Genomic DNA, 24796 nt, shown 5'->3' on the forward strand with positions numbered 1-24796 from the left:
TTCTCACCTCTTCGGAACTTTTTCCCTAGCCATGGCCTTCTCCCAAACCACTGAATAGACATCAATCCTAGGAAGACATCTGCAACAGAAACCAGATAGAAATCCCTAAGTGCACTGCTTTGTGAAACCAGAGGATAAGATCATATGTAAAATACATGTCAAGCCTACCAGAATTTGAGATGGGAGTTTACCCAACCCACTCTGGAGGATATTACGGACCCTAGAGAAATTGTTTCACATCCACAAGTACAAACGTAGAGACCTGAAATTCCGAAGATGAAGACAAAGTGGACGTAAAATCACCCTTTGAGCCATACCAGAATAAACGTGTAACAATTAATATGTTTCTACAGCTCTAAAGACAAGAGATCATCTTCACATCGGCTGTGTGAGGCAGTCTTTCCTGTAAACCTTGAGGGAATCTGTCTTGTCAGCAGTTGGGGGCTACAGTCAGGCATCCCCCTAAGAATCAGAAAATTCAGGAAATCAGCATGCTGACAGTCAACTCAAGGTTCAGTATGTCAGTGATCAGAAAAGATGTCTGACTTCGAAGCTAACAAGACCTGCCTGGAATCTGACCAGAAGTGTTACAGTCTCCAAAGAGAAGATAATCACCATCAAAAGGCAAAAGGACAGAGAAACAGGCATTCACAGATATTGCTGATAAATGTGAAGGGGTGAAATCTATGACCATTTTAGATACTGAGACCCAAAAATTCTCAGTATCTATCCTAGAGGAAAAACTCACATATATTCAGAGACAAAGGATGTTCTTTACAGGACTGTATATAATAGCAAAAGAAGGAATTAACCTTAACATCCATGAATTGGAGAATGGTTGCATAAATTATGGTACCCATGATGGAATATGACACAGTGATTTTAAAAGATAGGGTAGAACTATATAAACTGGAATAGATACTGCTCCAAGATACTTCGTTAAGTGAAATAAAATGTTATAGTACAGCAATTATTATAAAGAATCCAATTTATGACCCAAAACAGGGGTGGAAGAAACTAATTCTCTACCTACCCATGCATGCAAATATAAAAGGAAAGATTTGGAAGGAGAGACACCAAGATGGTAATAGTAGTTGCCTCTAGGAGGAGAGGCAGAATGGACAGAGCTTTGTTTTACAATGTTTTCCATTTTTGCTGCAAGAGAGTACTGATTTTTCTTGTGTAATTTCTCTTCTTTTAAAGGTCATGCCAATTAGAATGAAGATGGGCCCTGTAAGTATAGGAAAAGGTATTACCAAGAGGCCATTGTAGGTGGTGTCTGCAAACACTGCCCAAGAGAGTGCAGCCTTAGGAAGAGGTGCGGGCGCTTCTGCCCCTCAGACAGAAGATGTGGGCACTCCTGCCCCTCCGAACACAAGATGAAGGCGTCTGGTTACCATAGTTGATTGCACTTTACTTTGTTTCTTGTATGTCCACATCTACCTGTGTGTGCATGGTTTCCTGCCTGGTCCTGGTCAGAGGAGGAGACCGTACCCACTGAGGCAGACCTAAGCGTCTGGGCCACGTGACAGATCTCTGCTGTGCTGTAAATTAGCACATTAGAATTCTGGTTTTAAAATATAATACTACATGCGTATAACAATTTTGCGAGCCCTGCAAATGTAGGTTTGCCCTGTAGAAATGGACCTGACATTGGACAAATCCAGCTTCAGGGTCTGCGTGGAAAGATTGTGAAGGAGTGTGTGTCTTGCATCAAAGCTTCTTATTTATGATATGTAAGTAGAATAGAGCAAATGTTGTTTGAATCTTTGTTATTTTTAGTACCATTTCTCTAATAAAGCTAAGTGTTTTAGAGGAAAAAAAAAAAGATCTGAGGCCAGATCTTTGACAGTGGCGAGTTCACCAGGTGGTGGCTGCAATGCATGTGGCCTCTCCCTGGAAACCACCAAATGTCACTGGTGGTTGAATCTGTCTTGTAAAATTATTCTCCCCATGTCTCCAGTAGAGATTATCATTCCCATTTTACAGATGGGGAAAGTGAAAATGAGAGAGGCCAAGGTCACAGAGATAGAAGGGATGGACCTGAATCCCAGTGCCTGACTCTTCGTCATCCTGGACCACCTTCTCCTTTATCTGTGAAAGCAGAGAAGGAAGGTCTGGGGAAGCCAGCCTCTGAATGAGCCTCTTGTGGCCCAGCAAGGACGGACAGAAATTAACCTGGAAATAACTAACTCAGAACCAGACTGGAGTGAAGCGTGAACCTGGAGCCAGATGAAACACACTCTGCTGGGCGAGAGCAGGTGTTCACAGAAGGCCCCTCCCATTTGCGGCGCACCACACCCTGTGCTTCTGCCTCCTGGGTGGTGTGGCTGGGCATATTGGGGCCATGGGTTTTAAAGCTCCCAGTTCCCCTGAAAGGTTTGTGTCATATCAGGATGCCAGCATGTTGCCTCTGCACAGCGAGAATCATCCTGTGGTGCAGAGATGCAGGCTGTGACCTTCACCTCCATGCAGCAAATAAACTCAGCCAGGGTGCCTACCAAGGAAGGTGAGAAAGGGTCATCTATCAGTGGCCGAGTGGATAAACAAAACGTGGTCTAGCCATACAATGGAATATTATTCAGCAATAGAAGGGAATGGAGTTTTGATACACACTACAACAAGGATGAATCTTGAAAACATTATGCTAAGTTAAAGAAGGAGGAGATACTTTGATCCTGACCCCATTTTCTCTGAATAGAGAATGATCCAAAGACAGTTTCCAAGGTAATGCCTTAGACCAGCTTAGGCAGCTTCGTGAATCCAGGATCTAACTCTCTTCGGAAAGTTCCTAGGAAGAGCCTGGCCTACGGGAGATGCTAGCCACAAAATGAGAGATGACGTATTGAACTTTACCGAGCCCTGTGGTCCTGGAAAACAGCAAAAGTTAAAAAAACACTTCCAGGGCTTCCCTGGTGGCGCAGTGGTTGAGAGTCCGCCTACTGATGCAGGGGGCGCGGGTTCGTGCCCCGGTCCGGGAAGATCCCACATGCCGCGGAGCAGCTGGGCTCGTGAGCCATGGCCGCTGAGCCTGCGTGTCTGGAGCCTGTGCTCCACGGCAGGAGGGGCCACAGCAGTGAGAGGCCCGCGTACCGCAAAAAAAACAAAAAACCACTTCCACTCTTCGCGTTCTGGGAAATAGTTTCCTGCAAAGGAGTCACCTTCTCCACGTGAATTAGAGAGGATTCAGGGATGCCCTCCTTGTTTACCAATGACAAGGCCAGACCCAGGCCCTCCAAATTCCAACCCTTTGCTTCATAAATGACAAGCTAAACTGTTTGTCCCCAGAGAGTCACTGGAACAAAATGCTTGTTAACCAAACTTTGGTATAGATTCTTTCCTTCCCCCAGGTCCTGGCCCACTGTCAGCCTGAGGCAGCAGATAGCCCCTCCTGAGAACAGGCTGGCCTCAGAGAAGATGGTCCCTCCTCTGCCGTCTGATCACTCCTGGCCTATCCCCATTCCCCTCACCTGGTTCTTTTCAGACTTGTTCACCCTCCCCATGAAAGCAAAACTCTTTTTTGTCTAACCCTTGAGATACTTGCAGACCTGTGGTCAAAGTGTTCCCTTCACTGCAACAGTCCTGCCCCTGGCCCCATAGTAATCCTGTAGAATAAAGTCTTTCCATACAAAATCTGGATTTGTTTTTTTTATTTGACAGTGAATTAAGAAAGCCAAAGTTCACGGGAGGCCATCTGTTTGTCCTTACCAGTGAGAAAAGGTAGCATAGAGGCCTGGTTTTGAGCCTGGCCCCACCATCCCTACCTGTGCAACCCTGGTCAGGTTATTTAACCTCTCTGTGCATCAGCTTCCTCATCTGTAAAATAGGCTTGATAATGGTGCCTACACCAGTTGATATTTGTGATGTGCTTAACAGTCCCTATAATTGCTATAATAGATTTTTTTTTAAATAATACTAGGCACATGACATCCTTCTTGACTTACAGGCCTTTACATTCATGATATTGGTAGATGGGGAGTTTGCCTCTACTGACAGTCAGCTAAACATCTTGGTTAAGACTCAGACTGCTTGATTCTGCCTCTCCCATGTCTGAGCCTTGGGAAATGTTACATACAGTCATGTGGATCCTCCACTTCCTTATCTGGAAAGTGAGGTTATACCAGTACCTCCCTCCTAGGCTGACCTTGGAAGTCAATAAGACAGAGGATGTTCTGCACAAGGCCCCGCCTGTCATATGTGACTTGTTATCAGTAGCGTGGCTCTAACCCAGACATCATTTCTGATCTCCTGTTAGAGATCAGGCTATGCTAGCCCTGGTTTTCTTAGGGCTGTGCAGGGTTAAGAGGGCCTTGGGAAAGTATGTGGCTGGGGAGCCGCTCCCTGTCTAGATAGAGTAGCCCTTGTGCACTCCAGAAACCCAAAGACAAGGTGGGGGCCTTTGTGAAAAGGCAAAGTGTTTCATAAGTTACCCAATAGTAACCTCTGAAAAGTATCATACCTAGTATGACTCTAATGCCAGCCTCACACATATTAACTCCAACCACCCTGGGAGATAAGTCATTTTACTGTCATCGCTTTACAGAGGAGGAAACTGAAACACAGAAGGGTTAAGTCATTCAGCTGCACGTGGCAGAGGTAGGTTGGAACCCAGGCAGGGCTTGGCATATAAACATCTGGAGTATAAAATATTCAAAGCTTCCAGAGCACAGGGCTTAGCATATAGTAGGTGATCAAAAAAAAGCATGAGTTGGCTAAATGGGCATTTAAGAGGGCGTTGGCCTTGGGACTTCCCTGGTGGTCCAGTGGGTAAGACTCTGCGCTCCCAATGTAGGGGCCCGAGTTTGATCCCTGGTCAGGGAACTAGATCCCACACGCATGCCACAACTAAGAGTCCACATGCTGCAGCTAAGAAGCCTGCATGCCGCAACTATAGATCCCGCATGCCACAACAAAGATCCTGCGTGCTGCAACTAAGACCCGGTGCAGCCAAAATAAATAAATGTTAAAAAAAAAAAGAAAAAGAAAAAGGACATTGGCCTTAATGCCTTAAAAATGCAGAGAGAGAGAGTCCTATGGCACTAGGGCTCCTGACTCAAAAATAAGTCCCAGAAAACATATTGAGTTGGATGTCTACCCCAAGAGAGGGTGGGGAAAATGCTGGGGGTGGTTTTAAGCTATGCCCTTTGAGATCATTCTATCTCTAGTGGCCTGGAAATCCATCAGCTTGGAGCAAGCAACGAGTACTAGAGTCCCATTTTTGCAAAATAGGAGTGAATGTGAAATAGTGATTTATTTTAAAATATTAATAAAGTCAATTTGTGTGAAAAACGAAGACGCGAATCACTTGAATTCAGAAGAATTAAGAATTGTATAGTTTCAGAGCTGGTGGGCTAATTGTAAGTGGATTTACGCTATTACCACATGGGGGCGCCGGATTAGCTGTTGAACAGAAACACATCCCATCATTTGTTGGGTCAAGTCTTAAATTAGGCAAGATGTGAATAATTCAACTTCCGAAGTTCTTCAGGGCTAGGTCCCTTGAATGAAACACACCCACCCTGTAAAGACAGACTGCATGTGCTCTTGGACACAAGCTGGTCCCTTGGAAGCTGCATTCAGAAAGAGAGATGAAGGGGGAAGAATTTGCAAGCCTGTAAACAATTTCTAGACATTAGTAAAACATCATATAAGTAATAAAACTTTAAGAACAAAAAGATAAACAAAAGAAGAAGAAACCATCCATAACCTCACCAATCTAACATAACTTTCATAACTTTCGTACTTTTTCTTCTAGTCTTTTTTTCCTATACAGTGTTCTTTAACAATTACAGTTATAGCACACATATGATTTGACAACTAATTTTTAAATTAGTATTACATAAACCAGTTTTCGCTATTTCTACATAGTCTACGAAACCATAAATCATCATTTTTCACTATTGGATAAAATTCTCCCTGTCAAAATGCAGTAGAGAGAGAAATGATGAGAGCCTGGATTCTTGAGCCAGGATACCTGGGTTCACATCCTCGTTCTGCTACTTACCAGCTGTGTGACCTTGGCCAGTTAACCTCTCTGTGCCTCAGTTTCCTCATCTATAAAGTGAGGTGATACTAGGACCTGCCTCATAAGATCGTTAGAAGGATTAAATGATTATATATACTAAAGTAATTGGACCACAGCCTGGCACATGGCAGTTACCATCCAGGTGTTAGTTAAATAAATGGCAACTGGGTATTTTTTAAATTTTTAATCCATGCTACTCCTTTCATTGGCTACTTCTAGTTCCTGGAACCAAAAGGATTTTCAGTTCAGTTCTTATCTCAGAAGGTCATCATAGCTATTCTAACCACAGTGATGAATTGGCCAAGGACTACCCTCTGCTTTCTGCCAGTGGTCCCGTCTCTCCCAGACCCTGTCCCTAAAGCTCCTCCAAGTCTCCCCTTTGTCCATATCTTTGAACAACAGCAGCTTAAAGCAGAGCTTCTCAGTGGATGAGCGTCTTCAGAGGTATCAAGGCCCATTCTCATAGTGGAATTTCAGTTCTGTCAGTGGAATAGACAAACACAAATTGAGGACCTGCTATGTATCGATACCAAATAAGAGGACACCGTCTGAATATGTGTTTTGCTTGGCCCACACACTGTGTTTCGTAAAAAATTTAAGTAAACACTTAGAGTCCAGCTATTTCACCTGAAAAGCCAGATCGATGGTTTCTCTTGATTAACCAGGAGACGGGCCAACTCCGGGCCTGCGTTCCCACAATGAACTCAGGAGCTCAAGCTGAGGATCCCAAAGCTGCCCCTTCCCACGGGTCATGCTCTCAGATCAGGACTCACCACTTCCTAATGCGCATGCGCATTTCTATGGGCAACATCCTCACCACCGGGACTCGCCACCACCCACCCCACCACCCACCCCCCTGCCCGCAGCCCAGCACACAGGCAATTCTTTGTCCCACTTAACAAAGGTCATCTGGGACTAGCCCTGTTTATCTGGAAACCTGTGGAAAACTAAGGAGGAAAGGACTTTCCCCTCCCTTGTTTAAGATTTAAGCAATCCATCAGATTGCCACCCTCATGTTGACACAGCCTGTTCCCTATAAAATAGATTGAGGTATAATTAAATGGTAGATAAATAGAATAAAACACTAGTGCACTTAAGACTTCCCTGAGAGCCATACAAGGCTCAGCTCCTAATCCAGGAAGAGAAAATACTTGACAGTTGTACTACTGACACCTTTTGTGTTTCCATACAAACTATGCAATTTTTTTGTTCTAGTTCTGTGAAAAATACCATTGGTAGTTTGATAGGGAGTGCATTGCATCTGTAGATTGCTTTGGGTAGTACAGTCATTTTCACAATGTTGATTCTTCCAATCCAAGAACATGGTATATGTCCCCATCTGTTGGTATCATCTTTAATTTCTTTCATCAGTGTCTTATAGTTTTCTGCATACAGGTCTTTTGTCTTCTTAGGTAGGTTTATTCCTAGATATTTTATTCTTTTGCCTGGAATGGTAAATGGGAGTGTTTCCTTAATTTCTCTTTCAGATTTTTCATCATTAGTGTATAGGAATGCCAGAGATTTCTGTGCATTAATTTTGTATCCTGCAACTTTACCAAATTCATTGATTAGCTCTAGTAGTTTTCTGGTGGCATCTTTAGGATTCTCTATGTCTAGTATCATGTCATCTGCAAACAGTGACAGCTTTACTTCTTCTTTTCCAATTTGGATTCCTTTTATTTCTTTTTCTTCCCTGATTGCTGTGGGTAAAACTTCCAAAGCTATGTTGAATAATAGTGGTGAGAGTGGGCAACCTTGTCTTCTTCCTGATCTTAGTGGAAATGGTTTCAGTTTTTCACCATTGAGAATGATGTTTGCTGTGGGTTTGTCATATATGGCCTTTATTATGTTGAGGTAAGTTCCCTCTCTGCCCACTTTCTGGAGGGTTTTTATTATAAATGGGTGTTGAATTTTGTCAAAAGCTTTTTCTGCATCTATTGAGATGATAATATGTTTTTTCTCCTTCAATTTGTTAATATGGTGTATCACGTCGATTGATTTGTGTATATTGAAGAATCCCTGCATTCCTGGGATAAACCCCACTTGATCATAATGTATGATCCTTTTAATGTGCTGTTGAATTCTGTTTGCTAGTATTTTGTTGAGGATTTTTGCATCTATGTTCATCAGTGATATTAGCCTGTAGTTTTCTTTCTCTGTGACATCTTTGTCTGGTTTTGGTATCAGGGTGATGGTGGCCTCATAGAATGAGTTGGGGAGCGTTCCTCCCTCTGCTATATTTTGGAAGAGTTTGAGAAGGATAAGTGTCAGCTCTTCTCTAAATGTTTGATAGAATTCGTCTGTGAAGCCATCTGGTCCTGGGCTTTTGATTGTTGGGAGATTTTTAATCACAGTCTCAATGTCAGTGCTTGTGATTGGTCTGTTTATATTTTCTATTTCTTCCTGGTTCAGTCTCAGAAGGCTGTGCTTTTCTAAAAATTTGTCCATTTCTTCCAGATTATCCATTTTATTGGCATAGAGTTGCTTGTAGTAATCTCTCACGATCCTTTGTATTTCGGCAATGTCAGTTGTTACTTCTCCATTTTCATTTCTAATTCTATTGATTTGAGTCTTCTCCCTTTTTTCCTGGATGAGTCTGGCTAATGGGTTATCAATTTTATCTTCTCAAAGAACCACTTTTAGTTTTATTGATCATTGCTATTGTTTCCTTCATTTCTTTTTCATTTATTTCTGATCTGATCTTTATTATTTATTTCCTTCTCCTAACTTTTGGGGTTTTTTGTTCTTCTTTCTCTAATTGCTTTAGCTGTAAGGTTAAGTTGTTTATTTGAGATGTTTCTTGTTTCTTGAGGTAGGATTGTATTGCTATAAACTTCTGTCTTAGAACTGCTTTTGCTGTATCCCATAGGTTTTGGGTAGTTGTGTTTTCATTATCGTTTGTTTCTAGGTATTTTGTGATTTCTTCAGTGATCTCTTGCTTATTAAGTAGTGTATTGTGTAGCCTCCATGTGTTTGAATTTTTTACAGATTTTTTCCTGTAATTGATGTGTAGTCTCATAGCGTTGTGGTTGGAAAAGATACTTGATACGATTTCAATTTTCTTAAATTTACCAAGGCTGATTTGTGACCCAAGATATGATCTATCCTGGAGAATGTTCCATGAGCACTTGAGAAGAAAGTGTATTCTGTTGTTTTTGGATGGAATGTCCTATAAATATCAATTAAGTCCATCTTGTTTAATGTATCATTTAAAGCTTGTGTCTCCTTATTTATTTTCATTTTGGATGATTTGTCCACTGGTGAAAGTGGGATGTTAAAGTCCCCTCCTATGATTGTGTTACTGTCAATTTCCCCTTTTATGTACATTAGCATTTGCCTTATGTATTGAGGTGCTCCTGTTTTGGGTGCATAAATATATACAATTGTTATATCTTCTTACTGGATTGATCCCGTGATCATTATGTAGTGTCCTTCTTTGTCTCTTGTAATAGTCTTTATTTTAAAGTCTATTTTGTCTGATATGAGAATTGCTACTCCAGCTTTCTTTTGATTTCCATTTGCACGGAATATCTTTTTCCATCCCCTCACTTTCAGTCTGTATGTGTCCCTAGGTCTGAAGTGGGTCTCTTGTAGACAGTATATATATGGGTCTTGTTTTTGTATCCATTCAGGCAGTCTATGTCTTTTGGTTGGAGCATTTAATCCATTTACATTTAAGGTAATTATAGATATGTATATTTCTATATTACCATTTTCTTAATTGTTTTGGGTTTGTTATTGTAGGTTTTTTCCTTCTCTTGTGTTTCCTGCCTAGAGAAGTTCTTTAGCATTTGTTGTAAAGCGGGTTTGATGGTGCTGACTTCTCTTAGCTTGTCTGTAAGGGTTTTAATTTCTGCATAGAATCTGAATGAGATCTTTGCTGGGTAGCGTAATCTTTGTTGTCGGTTTTTCCGTTTCATCACTTTGAATATGTCCTGCCACTCCCTTCTGGCTTGCAGAGTTTCTGCTGAAAAATCAGCTGTTAACCTTATGGGGATTCCCTTGTATGTTATTTGTTGTTTTTCCCTTGCTGCTTTTAATATTTTTTCTTTGTATTTAATTTTTGATAGTTTGATTAATATGTGTCTTGGCGTGTTTCTCCTTGGATTTATCTGGTATGGGGCTCTCTGCACTTTTTGGACTTGATTAACTATTTCCTTTCCCATATTAGGGAAGTTTTCAACTATAATCTCTTCAAATGTTTTCTCAATCGCTTTCTTTTTCTCTTCTTCTTCTGGGACCCCTATAATTTGAATGTTGGTGCATTTAATGTTGTCCCAGAGGTCTCTGAGACTGTCCTCAATTCTTTTCATTCTTTTTACTTTATTCTGCTCTGTGGTAGTTATTTCTACTATTTTATCTTCCAGGTCACATTCATTTTTCTGCCTCAGTTATTCTGCTATTGATTCCTTCTAGAGAATTTTTAATTTCATTCATTGTGTTGTTCATCATTGTTTGTTTGCTCTTTAGTTCTTCTAGGTCCTTGTTAAACATTTCTTGTATTTTCTCCATTCTATTTCCAAGATTTTGGATCATCTTTACTATCATTACTCTGAATTCTTTTTCAGGTAGTCTGCCAATTTCCTCTTCATTTGTTTGGTCTGGTGGGTTTTTACCTTGCTCCTTCATCTGCTGTGTGTTTCTCTGTCTTCTCATTTTGCTTATCTTACTGTGTTTGGGTTGTCCTTTTCACAGGTGCAGGTTCATAGTTCCCCCAGTGGCTGAGGTTGGTTCAGTGGGTTGTGTAGGCTTCTTGGTGGAGGGTACTGGTGCCTGTGTTCTGGTGGGTGAGGTTTTTCTGGTGGGCAGGACCACGTCCGGTGGTGTGTTTTGGGGTGTCTGTGACCTCATTATGATTTTAGGCAGCCTCTCTGCTAATGGGTGGCGTGTGTTCCTGTCTTGCTAGCTGTTTGGCATAGGGTGTCCACCACTGTAGCTTGCTGGTCATTGAGTGGAGCTGGGTCTTATCGTTGAGATAGAGATCTCTGGGAGAGTTTTCGCTGTTTGATATAATGTGTAGCCAGGAGGTCTCTGGTGGACCAATGTCCTGAATTCGGCTCTCCCACCTCAGAGGCACAGGCCTGACACCTGGCCGGAGCACCAAGACTCTGTCAGCCTCATGGCTCAGAAGAAAAGGGAGAAAAAAAGAAAGAAAGAAAGAAAAAAATAAAATAAAATAAAGTTATTAAAATATAATTATTAAAAATTAAAAAGAAATTAAAAAAGAAAAAAGGATAGAAGAGAGCAAACCAAAAAACAAATCCACCAATGATAACAAGCGCTAAAAACCATACTCAACAAAAACAAAAAAGAAAAATAAAAACGGACAGACAAACCCTAGGACAAATGGTAAAAGCAAAGCTATACAGACAAAATCACACAAAGAAGCATACACATACACTCTCACAAAAAGAGAAAAAGAAAAAAAAAAATATATATATATATATATCCTTGCTCCCAAAGTCCACCGCCTCAATTTTGGGATGATTCCTTGTCTGTTCAGGTATTCCACAGATGCAGGTACATCAAGTTGATTGTGGTGATTTAATCCGCTGCTCCTGAGGCTGCTGGGAGAGATTTCCCTTTCTCTTCTTTGTTTGCACAGCTCCTGGGGTTCAGCTTTGGATTTGTCCCTGCCTCTGCGTGTAGGTTGCCTGAGGGAGTCTGTTCTTCCCTCAGACAGGACGGGGTTAAAGGAGCAGCTGATTCGGGGGCTCTGGCTCACTCAGGCTGGGAGGAGAGGGGGTACGGTGTGCAGGGCGGGGCTGCGGCGGCAGAGGCCGGCATGACGTTGCATCAGCCTGAGGTGTGCTATGTGTTCTCCCCGGGGAAGTTGCCCCCGGATCACGGGACACTGGCAGTGGCGGGCAGCACAGGCTCCTGGGAGGGGAGGTGTGGATACTGACCTGTGCTCGCACACAGGCTTCTTGGCAGCGGCAGCAGCGGCCTTAGCGTCTCATGCCTGTCTGTGGGGTCCGCGCTGATAGTCGCGGCTCGAGCCGGTCTCTGGAGCTTGTTTAGGCGGTGCTCTGAACCCCCTCTCCTCGTGCACCCCGAAACAATGGTCTCTTGCCTCTTAGGCAGGTCCAGACCTTTTCCTGGACTCCCTCCCGTATAGCCGTGGCATACTAACCCCCTTCAGGCTGTGTTCACACCGCCAACCCCAGTCCTCTCCCTGCGCTCCGACCAAAGCCCGAGCCTCAGCTCCCAGCCCCTGCCCACCCCGGCAGGTGAGCAGACAAGCCTCTCGGGCTGGTGAATGCTGGTCGGCACCGATCCTCTGTGCGGGAATCTCTCTGCTTTGCCCGCCGCACACCTGTGGCTGCGCTCTCCTCCGTGGCTCCGAAGCTTCCCCCTCCGCCAACCGCAGTCTCCGCCCACAAAGGGGCTTCTAGTGTGTGGACACCTTTCCTCCTTCACAGCTCCCTCCCACTGGTGCAGGTCCCGTCCCTATTCTTTTGTGTCTGTTTTTTCTTGTTTCTTTTGCCCTACCCAGGTACGTGGGGAGTTCCTTGCCTTTTGGGAGGTCTGAGGTCTTCTGCCACCGTTCAGTAGGTGTTCTGTAGGAGTTGTTCCTCATGTAGATGTATTTCTGATGTATTTGTGGGGAGGAAGGTGATCTCCGCTTCTTACTCCTCCGCCATCTTGAAGGTCTCTCTCAACGTAAATTTTTTAATGAAAATAGATGCATTTTTCCTGGAATGTAACCTTTATGAATAATTCTTCTATACTATTGATATTCCTGTGTTAAGATGGGTAACTGAGATGCCACGAGTTTATATACTCATTCAAGGCTACACAGCTGGGATGTACTAGAGTTGGCTCTCAAACCCACCCTTGCTCTTTCACGTTCTTTTACTGCTATGATTCATTCATCGTCTCCTTGAGCACTTGGTGGGGGTGGGGGGTGCACAAAGTGGGGACACCAAAAATGAAAGCTCTCTGCCTGAGAGGGGTCCCCATCACTGGTCCCAGCTCCCTTCACAGAGGATGGAGTCCCATCATCCATGCAACAGTGCAAATGACTTACAACGGCTCTTCCAGAAGGAAAAATGCAATGGGTTTGTTCTCAGTGGTGCATGAGGGAGCCACTCCTAGCCGTGCAGCAAAATAAGCAACCAATGAAAGTAGCTCTGCTGGACGTAGAGAAAGGACTTGAGGACATGGGGAGGGGGAAGGATAAGCTGGGACAAAGTGAGAGAGTGGCATGGACATATATACACTACCAAATGTAAAATAGATAGCAAGTGGGAAGCAGCCACATAGCACAGGGAGATCAGCTCGGTGCTTTGTGACCACCTAGAGGGGTGGGATAGGGAGGGTGGGAGGGAGGCACAAGAGGGAGGACATATGGGGATATATGTATACGTATAGTTGATTCACTTTGTTATAAAGCAGAAACCAACACAATATGGTGAAGCAATTATACTCCAATAAAGGTGTTAAAAATAAATAAATAAAATGTATTGTTAGAGGAAAAAGAAATAATGATTATATCCTGTGGGTAAGATAAAAAAAAAAAGTAGCCCTGCTGGGTTTGAGCAAGTGGTTGGATTTCCAGACCACAGTCCAGTCCTGAAACCTCTCCTGAGCTCCACCTGTTGCCATTCCAAATTCAAACAGAATTCATCACCAATTGCCCCCAGTTGCTTCACCTTCTGGAACTTCTTATTCTCCTAAATGGCATCACCCTCCTTCCAGTTACTTAGGACCAAAACCTTCTCTCCCAATCCTCACCTCCATTCAGTTCCCATGCCTTTCATCCTAAGACATTGACATCTATCTATAGCTCCTTTTCTGCATTTCATGACCAAAAAGAGCCAACTCAGCTCAGCCTCCCATCAGATTGCCACCAAGTTAGGGATATACATCCTCAAATGCCACAGAAGATAACATCATAATTGTCCAAGATTTCATATTACATGTGTTAAGAGTATGCCAGTTAAGAAACACTAGACATGAGACTCAATACTGACATCCCGGAAATTGACGCTGATGGGCATGATGTTCAGTCAGCTGAGATGGCCAGAATTTCAGAAATCCTGAGCCAAGACCAGAAGCCATTAGAAAGAGGTGAGTTAAGTATCTAGACAAGAGTGTGGAAACTTCTTGGCAGTACTAGGGGCCTCAGCCAAACCTCCCCAGACCATTTCCACTTAGGGTGCCTTTGCAGAGACTCAGAGAATACTTTTTAAAAATCTATTAAATGCCCATCTCCTCAAAAAGAAGTAGGAAGAATCTATTCAACTGTTGGTGTCCATGACCATAAAAAAAAAAGTGGTGCTCTGGCTTTCCCTAAATACCACATTTAACTTCTGACACGTCTTCCTGCCTCTCTCCACCTTTATTCATTCATTCATTTATTCATTTTTCATTCACTAAGGGATCACTGTGTTAGGTCCTAGAAATACCACCATAAAAGAAAGACATGTCCCTGCCTTCATGAAGCTTACTGCCTAGAACAGCGGTTCTCAATCGTGAGTCCCACTAGAATCACTGAGATACTCTAGAAAATGTCAGTGCCCAGACCCCATCCCCAGAGAGTCTTAATTAGTTGGCCTGGGATGGGGCTTAGTATTGGCAATAGCTTCTAAAGCTTTCCAGGTGATTTCAGTGTACAGCCAGGGTCGAGAATCACCTAAGGCAGGGATCTCAGTCACGGGTGAATTTGTCCCCCTGGATGCATGGCAACATTTGGAGACATTTCTGGTTGTCATAACTCTGAGAGTGTTGTTGGCCTCCAGTAGTAGAAGCCAGGGATGCTGCTCAACAGCCCACAGCACTCAGAGCAGACCCCACTACAAGGAATGATCCAAACGGCAATAGCGCTGCGGTGAAGAACCCCTGGTTTGGGGGAAGACAGACATTAGGTAAATCATTAAAACAGAGAGTAATGAATGTTATAAGTAGAAAAGTCCTGGGAAGTACAGGCCATAGTTTTTGTTTACAGAGAACTTAAAGTCCCTTCTTTAGTGAACACCCCATTGGAGAAGAATACAGGCAGGAAAGAGAAAGAACTAGGTCACCTCCATCAGGGCAGGGAATCTACTGGGTTATCTACTTCACTGTTCAGTCCTCTGTGCCTAAAACAGTGCTGGGATCTAGGTCCCAAAAGTCTGAGAGCCTTATGTTTATATATGTTACCTTATTTCATGCCCAAGATCTCAAGGTAAAGTGGGTCTTTTTTAAAAAAATAGATTTTAATTTTTTAAGCAGTTTTAGATTTATAGAAAAATTGGGAAGAGAGTATAGAGAGTTCCCATACGCCCTGCAGGTAGTTTCCCCTATTATTGACATCTTACATTAGTATGCTACGTTTTCTATAATTAATGAACCAACACTGAATCATTATTATGAACTAAATTCCATACTTTATTCAGATTTCCTTACTTTTTACTTAATGACCTTTTTCTGTTCCAGGATCCCATCCAGGATCCCATATTATATTTATTCATCCTATCTCCTCAGGCTCCTCTCAGCTGTGACATTTTCTTAGACTTTTCCTTGTGTTTGATATCTTTGATGGTTTTAAAGAGTACTGGTCAAGTATGTTACAGGATGCTTTGTTTTCACGTGGTTTGGTTAGTGGAATTTTTTTTCAAACGGTCCCAACCCTGTATTTCACAAGAAACTTTACAAGCAAAGTAACACCTGTAAAAACATGTTAAGCAACTCCGTAAAAAAATAGCACACTACTACACAAAAAGTAAATTTACTTAAGATTAACAGAACACAAAGAAGGGAAAACTACCTGGACATGTCGTTAAATTCCTGCATTATCCCAGGGTGGCTTAGTTCCTCCTCCCTATGATTATCTATAGTTTCATCTGCAGAGGACTGCCTTAATAATGTCTCTGTGTATCTTTTGCACGGGAAAGGTGTTTCCTGACTGACAGGATGTCCTTCTTGCCAACATGTAGCCAAAACCTCACTTGGCTGCTTCTAACATATAATGGTGCAAGATGCTACCTGCCAAAGTTGACTAAAATCCTGCCCAGAAATCCAAGAGATCTCCGATTTACAGAAGTTCTCTATTTTCTGTTTCATTAGCCATCACCATCAATGACTTAGTTCCTTCCAACAGGGTTGGGATGTCCCTGCCACCACACCCCTCTGATGCCACCATGGATGTTGTTCAATCAAAGCCCTCTCTCCCTTAGAACCCACTCCCCCACATACGCCTAACCAACCAGAGACAGCAAAGAGAGGAAGCTATTTGCCATCCCTACTCACACACAAAATATTGTGTTATTTTCTAGTTGGATCCAGGCTTTCATTCCATTGTTGTTTATCCATTCTATACATACCAGTTTGCATCTGCTAATCCCAAATTCCCAATCCATCCCTCTCCCACGCCACTGCCTCTTGGCAACCAGCAGTCTGTTCTCTATGTCCGTGATTCTGTTTCTATTTCATAGATAGGTTCATTGTGTCACATGTTAGATTCCACATATGAGTGATATCATATGGTATTTGTCTTTCTCTTTCTGACTTACTTCACTTAGTATGATAATCTCTAGTTCCATCTATGTTGCTGCAAATGGCATTATTTCATTCTTTTTTATGGCTGAGTAGTATTCCATTGTATACATGTACCACATCTTCTTTATCCATTCTCTGTCGATGGACATATAGGTTGTTTCCATGTCTTGGCTATTGTGAATAGTGCTGCTATGAACACAGGGGTGCATGTATCTTTTTAAATTATAGTTTTGTCTGGGTATATGCCCAGGAGTGGGATTGCTGGATCATATGGTAATTCTATTTTTAATTTTCTGAGGAACCTCCATACTGTTTTCCACAGTGGCTGCACCAACTTACATTTCCACCAACGGTGTAGGAAGTTTCCATCTTCTCCACACCCATTCCAGCATTTGTTATTTGTAGACTTTTTAATGATGGCCATTCTGACTGGCGTGAGGTGGTACTTCATTGTAGTTTTGATTTCTCTAATAATTAGCGATGCTGAGCATCTTTTCATGTGCCTACTGGCCATCTCAACAGCTATTTATTAAGTACCTACTATGTGCTATGCACATAGTAGATCATGGGGGTACAGAAGTACATAAAACCATCCAAGTCCCTGTCCCATGGACCTTACATGGTAGAAGGAGATGGGATACATCCAATAAACACACAAACAAATGCATATGATATTAAGAGGTGATAAGTGCTGCGACTGGGGAGGAGGATGCCAGGTTCTGTATGGAGGTCAGGGCAGGCACCTCTGTGCAGGAGCAGTTGAACCGATAACCCAGGGAAGGCTGAATAGGCACAGCGAAAAGCTCTTAGGACATAATTATTAGAGGAAGAACAAGGAGGCCATTTTGACCAGAGCAGAGTAGGTGAGGAAGGGAATAATAGGTAAATCAGAGCAGTCGTTCAAGGCCAGCTCAAGTGGGGCCATTAAGCCAACGGTTCTCAACTGGGGCGATTTGGCCCCCACCCCAGGGGACATCCAACAATACCTGGAGGCATTTTTAGTTGTCACAGTTGAGTGGTGCTACTGGCATCTAGTGTGTAGAGTCTAAGGATGCCGCTTAATATCCTACGATGCACAGGGCAGCCCTACAACAAGGAAGTATCCAGCCCCGATGTCAGTGGTGCCAAGATAGAGAAACCCTGCTTTCAACCATGGTGATGACTACAGCTTTTATTCTAAGTGTGATGAGATGGCATCAGAAAGTTTTGAACAAGGGAGTGACATGAGCTGACTTTTATTTTAAAAGTATCTCTTTAGATACTGTGTAGTAAATCATAACTTGAGTAGTAAGATATAAAGGCTACTATTTATTGGCCCCTTATTATATTTGAGACACTGTACTACACACCTTAACTAGGATATCTCAGTATTTTTATTCATTGTTCCTACCACTACCTGACATTGTATGACATATTGGTATGTTAATTTTTTTAATATAAATTTATTTATTTATGGTTGTGTTGGGTCTTCGTTGCTGCTCACGGGCTTTCTCTAGTTGTGGAGAGTGGGAGATACTCTGTGCACAGGCTTCTCACTGCAGTGGCTTCTCTTGTTGCGGAGCATGGGCTCTAGGAGCGCAGGCTTCAGTAGTTGTGGCATGCAGGCTCAGTAGTTGTGGCACATGGGCTCTAGAGCACAGGCTCAATAGTTGTGGTGCATGGGCATAGTTGCTCTGTGGCATGTGGGATCTTCCCGGACCAGGGATGGAACCTGTGTCCCCTGCATTGGCAGGCGGATTCTTAACCACTGCACAACCAGGGAAGTCCCGGTACGTTAATTTTTAAATATTTGTCTCTCCCAGTAGAATGCAGACTTGATGAGGGCAAGAACTTTGCTTTGTGACCTGTTGAATCTCTAGCACCTAGCACAGTGCCTGGAGTACACTGGGAACTCTGTGTTTGTTGAGTGAATAAATGGCTTATAGGGTCAATCTGCTTATCCCCATTTCACAGACAAGAGAACTGAGTTTCAACATTTGTTGCCTGGACCACAGCTATGAGTAAATCTCATCTGCGTTTTGTGGCCCATTCCCAGGAGGACAATCTCCAAGTTTGCTGACAATTCCCAGAAAGAAAAGTTCCCAATGGATACTATTCTAGGTGACTTGTCTAAGTAGCTATTGTTACACCTTAATAATTTTTGACATCCATATCTACTTATTCATTCATTCGCCAAGTTTTTACTGAGATCGTACTGTGTGCCAGGCACTGTGGTAGGCACTTGGGATATATTGATGAGGAAGATAAATGTGATCCCCATCTGTATTAGTCAGCTCAGGCTGCCATAACAAAATACCGTAGACTGGATGGCTTCGACAACAGAAATCCATTCTCCCACAGTTCTGGAGGCCAGAAATCAGAGACCAGGGTGCCAGCATGATCAGGTTCTGGTGAGAGCTATCTTCCTGGCCTGCACGAAGAAAGCTCACTGCAGGCCTCCTCACATGACAGAGAGGTATCTCTTTTTGTAAGGATGCTGACCCCATCATGGGGGCCCCACCCTCATGAGCTCATCTAAACCCAGTCACCTTCCAAAGGCCCCATCTCTGAATACCATCACTTTGGGGGAGTGGTAGGGCTAGGGCTTCAATATATGAATTTTGGGAGAATGTAATTCTTTTTTTGTTGTTGTTTTTTTGGCTGCGTACGCCGCTTGTGAGATCTTAGTTCCCCGATCAGGAGTCGAACCCGTGCCCCCTGCAATGGAAGCATGAAGTCTTAACTACTGGACCACCAGGGAATTCCTGGGGAGAACGTAATTTAGACTATAGCACCATCTTCACAAAGTTTACAGTCCAGTGTGGGATACAGACATTACCTGTATGATATAAAAAAGAAAATGATGAATTGTGTTGAGTGTTACAGAGGAACTAAATGAGTGCTGTGATGAATAACTGAGGCAGACGGGACCAGCCTTGAGGAGGCAGATCGTGGAAGACTTCTCCAAGGAAGTAACATACAAACAAATCACCAAAAATTTAGTACAAGGAAAAATACCTCATTAATAACTTTTATACCGATTACATACAGCAGTGATAACATTTTGGATATATTGCATTAAGTAAAATATATGATTAACATTAATTTTACCTGTTTCATTTTTTTAAAATGTGACTACTAGAAAAATCTAAATTACTTCTGTGGCTTGCATTATATTTCCACTGGGCAGCATTGCCATGTACTATTCCCTTCCAGCTAAAAACACTAATAGAAAGGGAGAATGAGTGACACCCCAAAAAGATGAAGTGGAGGTGGTGGGGATGGAAAGCAACATGTCAGGAGGTTGAGAAGTCGAATAGGCAGAAATGACTAAGTGACATTTTCAGAACAGAACAGTCTGCTAATGGTTCCAGGTTTCTTTTGGGGGTGATGAAAATTTGGGATTAGTTAGTGGTGACAGTTGGATAACCTTATGAATATACTAAAAACCACTGCCTTGTACACTTTAAATGGTGAATTTTATGGTATGTGAATTATAAGTCAATAAAAAGTAAGATATAAAAAATAATAGAAGAATAGGGCAGCCTAATATCTACCGTGTCTGCTATGACAGAAGAGCCTTGAATTTTCTGGAAAGCTTACTACTTTCAGCTGATTTGTGTGTGTGGTGTGTGTGGCTTTTTTTTTTTTTCCTGGTAGGTGGTTTGAGGGTGAGTATTTAAGGAAAAGGGGCCCTTAAATGGTTTGATGGAAAGCAGCGTAGAGAACAGGAGTTCACCTTCACTGGAAATGAGAGTCAGAGCTGACTTGGAGAAAGATTGGGGATTTGCAAACATGTTTTAGAGAGCATGGATAGACCTCTCACAGGTTATATGAGCCCCTCATATAGGGACTCAAGCAGATGATATCTTGACTTAATGGGGCAGGGTGACCCTCCCTGATATCTGAGTCACTTTGATTATTTGCTTGATTAAACCAAAACGTGAACTTCTATCTATGGTTATATATTCTAGGTTAGAACCTCCTTGCATAGTGCCAAGGGGATACCCTGCCCATGGGCGACTCTCCACGTCCAGCCTTTTGTTGGTTCCCAGCAGCAACCAGAGATGAAGCTTCCCTCAGGGACAAAAACCACACAGTCAAGTCTTCTCTGTGCATAGTCTCAGAGTTGATTTATAACACCTTTAGAAGCTAGCCCCAACCAAAGAGTCTCGCTCATTACTTCACTCAGCTTCTCTCTGCCTCACACTGGGCTGAATGCTGGGAGTTGAATACTGACCGAGATTGACCCAGTCACTGCCCTCAAGGGGCTTACCGTCTGGTGGGAAACTCAGAGTCCATGGCTGGCACTATGGACTTTTCCTATTCCTGCTAAATTTATCATTGGTTATGTTGGTATTTGCTGTCTTAGTTTGCAATCCCTGTCATTGTTTTTAACTCAGGAGAATTAAAAATGGTGACGATTTCAAGGATCTCTGTCTCCTCTGTAGACTCTGCACAAGGGGCATGTTAATCTTCGCCTGTTTGGAATGCGTGCCTCTTCCAAATCTCCCCTGCTTTTAGTGCTTTTGGGCTTGCCTTCTTTTCTCTGTGGTCCAGGTCACTAAGTGCCTGATCTGCACGGGTTCTAATCTGCACGGGCGCTGTGGATCCTTATGTTTCTGCACCTTCAGTGCAGCCAAAGCCTGTGCTGCTAGGAAAAGTTCTTAGGAAGCACTTTAGTTAATGAGTTATGATTAGATGAAGGATCAAAGAAACAAGGAGAACCGGAAGTCGTGACCAAGAGATGTCATTTAGCAAAGTGTTTATTTAATCAAGAAATAACGGTAGATTGGGCTTCCCTGGTGGCGCAGTGGTTGAGAGTCCGCCTGCCGATGCAGGGGACACGGGTTTGTGCCCCGGTCCGGGAGGATCCCACATGCTGCGGAGCCGCTGGGCCCGTGAGCCATGGCCGCTGAGCCTGCGCATCCGGAGCCTGTACTCCGCAACGGGAGAGGCCACAACAGTGAGAGGCCCGCGTACCGCAAAAAAAAAAAAAAAAAAAAAAATTCTATCTCTGCTGCTTCTGAGGCTGGCTGAATTCTATCTGTCAAAACAATGAAGTGCTCAGTCTGGGATGTTCTTGTGTTACCTTCAGTTCCAAACCCTTTGTTCTTAGACTCTCTCTTTTATAGCAGTGTCAGTCTCCTGGTAAAGCCCCAGGGCTGCTTCATCTCTTCCATTCCATTGGGGATAGAATATTTAGTCTCCTTTGTGAACTTCTTTTCCAAACAACTCCCAGCACCCTCTGCCACTGTGTACTCAAAGCAGAGAAAAATACATTCAGACCTGGCCTATTCTTCAAGCTCCAGTTCAATCCCCAATTTCTTTTTTTTTTCCTTCCTTTTGACTGCCTTTATCCAATTCCCCCTTCCCCGCCTCTGGTAACGGCAAATCTGATCTCTTTCTCTATGAATTTGTTTGTTTGTTTGTTTTTGAAGTATAATTGATCTACAAGACTATGTTAGTTCCTGTTATACAACATAGTGATTTGGTCTTTCTATACATTTCAAAATGATCACCACAAGTCTAGTTATAATATGTCACCATAGAAAGATACTACATAGTTATGCTCCCCACACTGTACATTTCATATCTGTGATGCATTTATTTTGCAACTGGGAGTTTGTACCTTTTAACCTCCCTCACCTATTTCTCTCTTCGGCCGCCCCCCTCTATTTGTTCTCTGTATCTGTAACTCTGCTTCTGTTTTATCATGTTTGTTTGTTTGTTTTGGTTTTTAGATTCCACATATAAGTGAAATCATACAGTATTTGTCTTTCTCTGTCTGACTTATTTCACTTAGCCTAGTACCCTCTAGATCCATCCATCGTATCACAAATGGCAATGTTTTATTCTTTCTTTATGGCTGAGTAATATTCCTTTGTGTGTGTGTGTGTGTGTGTGTGTATCTCACATCTTCTTTATCCACTTCCTTTCATTTCCTTTTATTATTATTGGGTACCCATCATGTGACTTGCTCTGTACCTGGCACTTGGGGACACCGTGATCAATAAAAGTGATATGGCCCGTGATCTAGGGAGCTCACACCTTAGGACAGGGTGTCTCAACCTCAGCAGTATTGACATCTGACATCAAGTAATTCTTTGTTATGGGGACCATCCTGTGCATTGTACAATGTTTAGCAGCATCCCTGGCTTCTACCCATTAGATGCCAAAGGACTGTTCCCATGCCCCCAAGTTGTGACAACCAAAAATATCTTCAGTCATTGCTAAAATGTCCTCTGGGAAGTAAAAGTGCTCCAGTCAAGAGCTATTGCTCTAGAAGGAAGAAGACATCAAACAAATACTCATAAAGGTCGGCAAATGTGATGACAGGAGGCATTCTGTTTAACTTGGCAGGAACAGAGAGATAAGAGTCCAACGTGGAGACTACCTGTTCCAGCCCAGAAAAATAGCTGGTATTACTTCCAACATGAGGCTTTCTCTGATTGCTTTATTGTCTTTTGTCTTCTCTAGTTTCCTGCCGTAGCATTCACTGATTTGTACTATGCAGCAGGCATAGTACTAAGCAACTGGCATGACTTACATGATTTTATTCTCGTAACTACCCTATAACCATAACTGGCACCACAAACCATTGACGATTCACTACATAAGTGAATTGAAATAAAGTAAATTGAAGGAAAGCTGAGACAGTGACTGCTTGTACTTCTTCTTCATCCCCTGGGCAAGAGCCTCCCACTTCATCAATTACCACAATCTTTGTTGCACTTTCAATGTCTTCTTCATTGAGTCCTTTCTTTTGGGGCTCCAAAACCACTGCCCCAAATTTCTCCCTCTCCAAAAGTTCTTTTGATCTTACTATTCCCTAGAGCTAATCTCCCATCTTGCTCCTTCCTTTTTCCACCAGTGTTCTCAAAACTTCAGAGTTGCTCACCAACACCATCCCCTCACTGTCCTTGCATTGGGGCTCCTTCTTATACCCTTTCCTGAAATCTCTCTAATCAGTTTCCCCAGAGAACTGAATCCAGAGGTATCTTGTCATCCCACTCAATCTGTCCTCCATACCGGAAGTTGTTTATAACTTTCCTCACTGGAACTTTCCTCTTCCTTGGATCTACCTTCTACACCATTCAGATCTACCTTCTACCTCCTCTTCTATAGATTTGGGTGGCCTTCACTGCCCAGTTCCCTGTTCTAATCTCTATCTACACTCTTCTCTCAGGCATTGTTTTAGCTTTCAGAGCTTTATTTATCCTACCCATGTGGAAGACTAACCTGATTGTATCTCCAGTCTTGGGCTCCTTCTTGATTTTAGCCTCACTTTTCGAATTCATCTGGACACTGCACCTGGGTACAACCTTGGCACCTCAGATTTGAAGTGTCTCAAACAAAAGGCTTTATCTTTTCTTCAAAGTCAGTTCTTTCCCCTCAGCCTCTCAGAATCTATTGTTTCTCTTAGGAGGAAGAATCATTCTCAGTGCCTCAGAATCATGGTCTACATTCATTTGTTCATGAATTCATTCCTTGAGCTTGTCGTGGCCACCACGCTTTACATATTGCCTGCCCTCGTGGAGCTCACCGTCCATCTAGCAAGATAGACTGTCCAAAGAAATCACCAAGAGCTTTGCTGAGGGTTATAGTAGGGAAAGTCTAATGTGCAGTGGCTGTCTCCTCTTCTCTACCTAGACCCAATGAGCTAGCAAGTCCTCTGATTCTCCCATCATAAGGTCCCTCCAATCAGCTGCTGCTCTCCAAACTCCTGGCCTCTGCCCCAGACTCCTAGGGGGTCTTATCTCCTCTTACTTCTTCTCCCTTCTCTGAACACTCACATGTTGCATTGCCTTGTAGTGTCCTGTTTCTTATCTATCCCCCCAGCTACACTGTAAGTTTATTCAGTGTAATGAATGCATGCTATTTGTCCCTGTATTCCCAGTACCCAGCACAGAGTGCCCAATAATTATTGGTGAAATAATGAATGAATAGATTCTAATCCCCTTTGCACACTACCGAAAACTTCACAAAACTCAACAGTACCCAAGGTAGGTTTGAAGTAATAACCTAGAGGTAGCCAAGTGACAGCCCCAGGGCACAGCTGGGAATATTTGGAAAATAGGAACTGACTCCCTATGAGAAGTCACCTTGCAGGGGGCATTAACGGCTTCTCATGGGAAACATAACAACCCTACTGTTGGAGAGAAACCCCAGGGAAGTCCCTGCTTGTTCAGTCCTCAAGGTTTTCTGGAGCTGCTAAGGTGAGCCTTGCTGGGTGATACACCTCTCCTTCCATTGCTGAGCGTCTGCTTTACCATCACACCCTAGGCCTGAATGTGGAAGCCAGAGATG

General features: G+C 43.0%; 1 protein-coding gene across 3 annotated transcripts in view; it reads right to left on the minus strand.

Annotated features, from left to right (window-relative positions):
• The window catches only part of HSD17B2 (hydroxysteroid 17-beta dehydrogenase 2), a 62102-nt gene that overhangs the window by 26152 nt on the left and 11154 nt on the right, over window positions 1–24796 (minus strand). For 2 of the 3 annotated variants that reach the window (XM_082863046.1, XM_082863048.1), the window contains exon 2: window positions 8–79. The exons of the other annotated variant lie outside the window; for it this stretch is intronic. In XM_082863046.1, the coding sequence (XP_082719172.1) occupies window positions 8–79 (72 nt within the window). The remainder of the gene's footprint in view (window positions 1–7; window positions 80–24796) is intronic. 3 annotated transcript variants of the gene reach the window in all.

The sequence above is a fragment of the Leucopleurus acutus genome, assembly GCF_964270905.1.
Source record: "Leucopleurus acutus genome assembly, chromosome: 20".
NCBI classification, from domain to species: domain Eukaryota; kingdom Metazoa; phylum Chordata; class Mammalia; order Artiodactyla; family Delphinidae; genus Leucopleurus; species Leucopleurus acutus.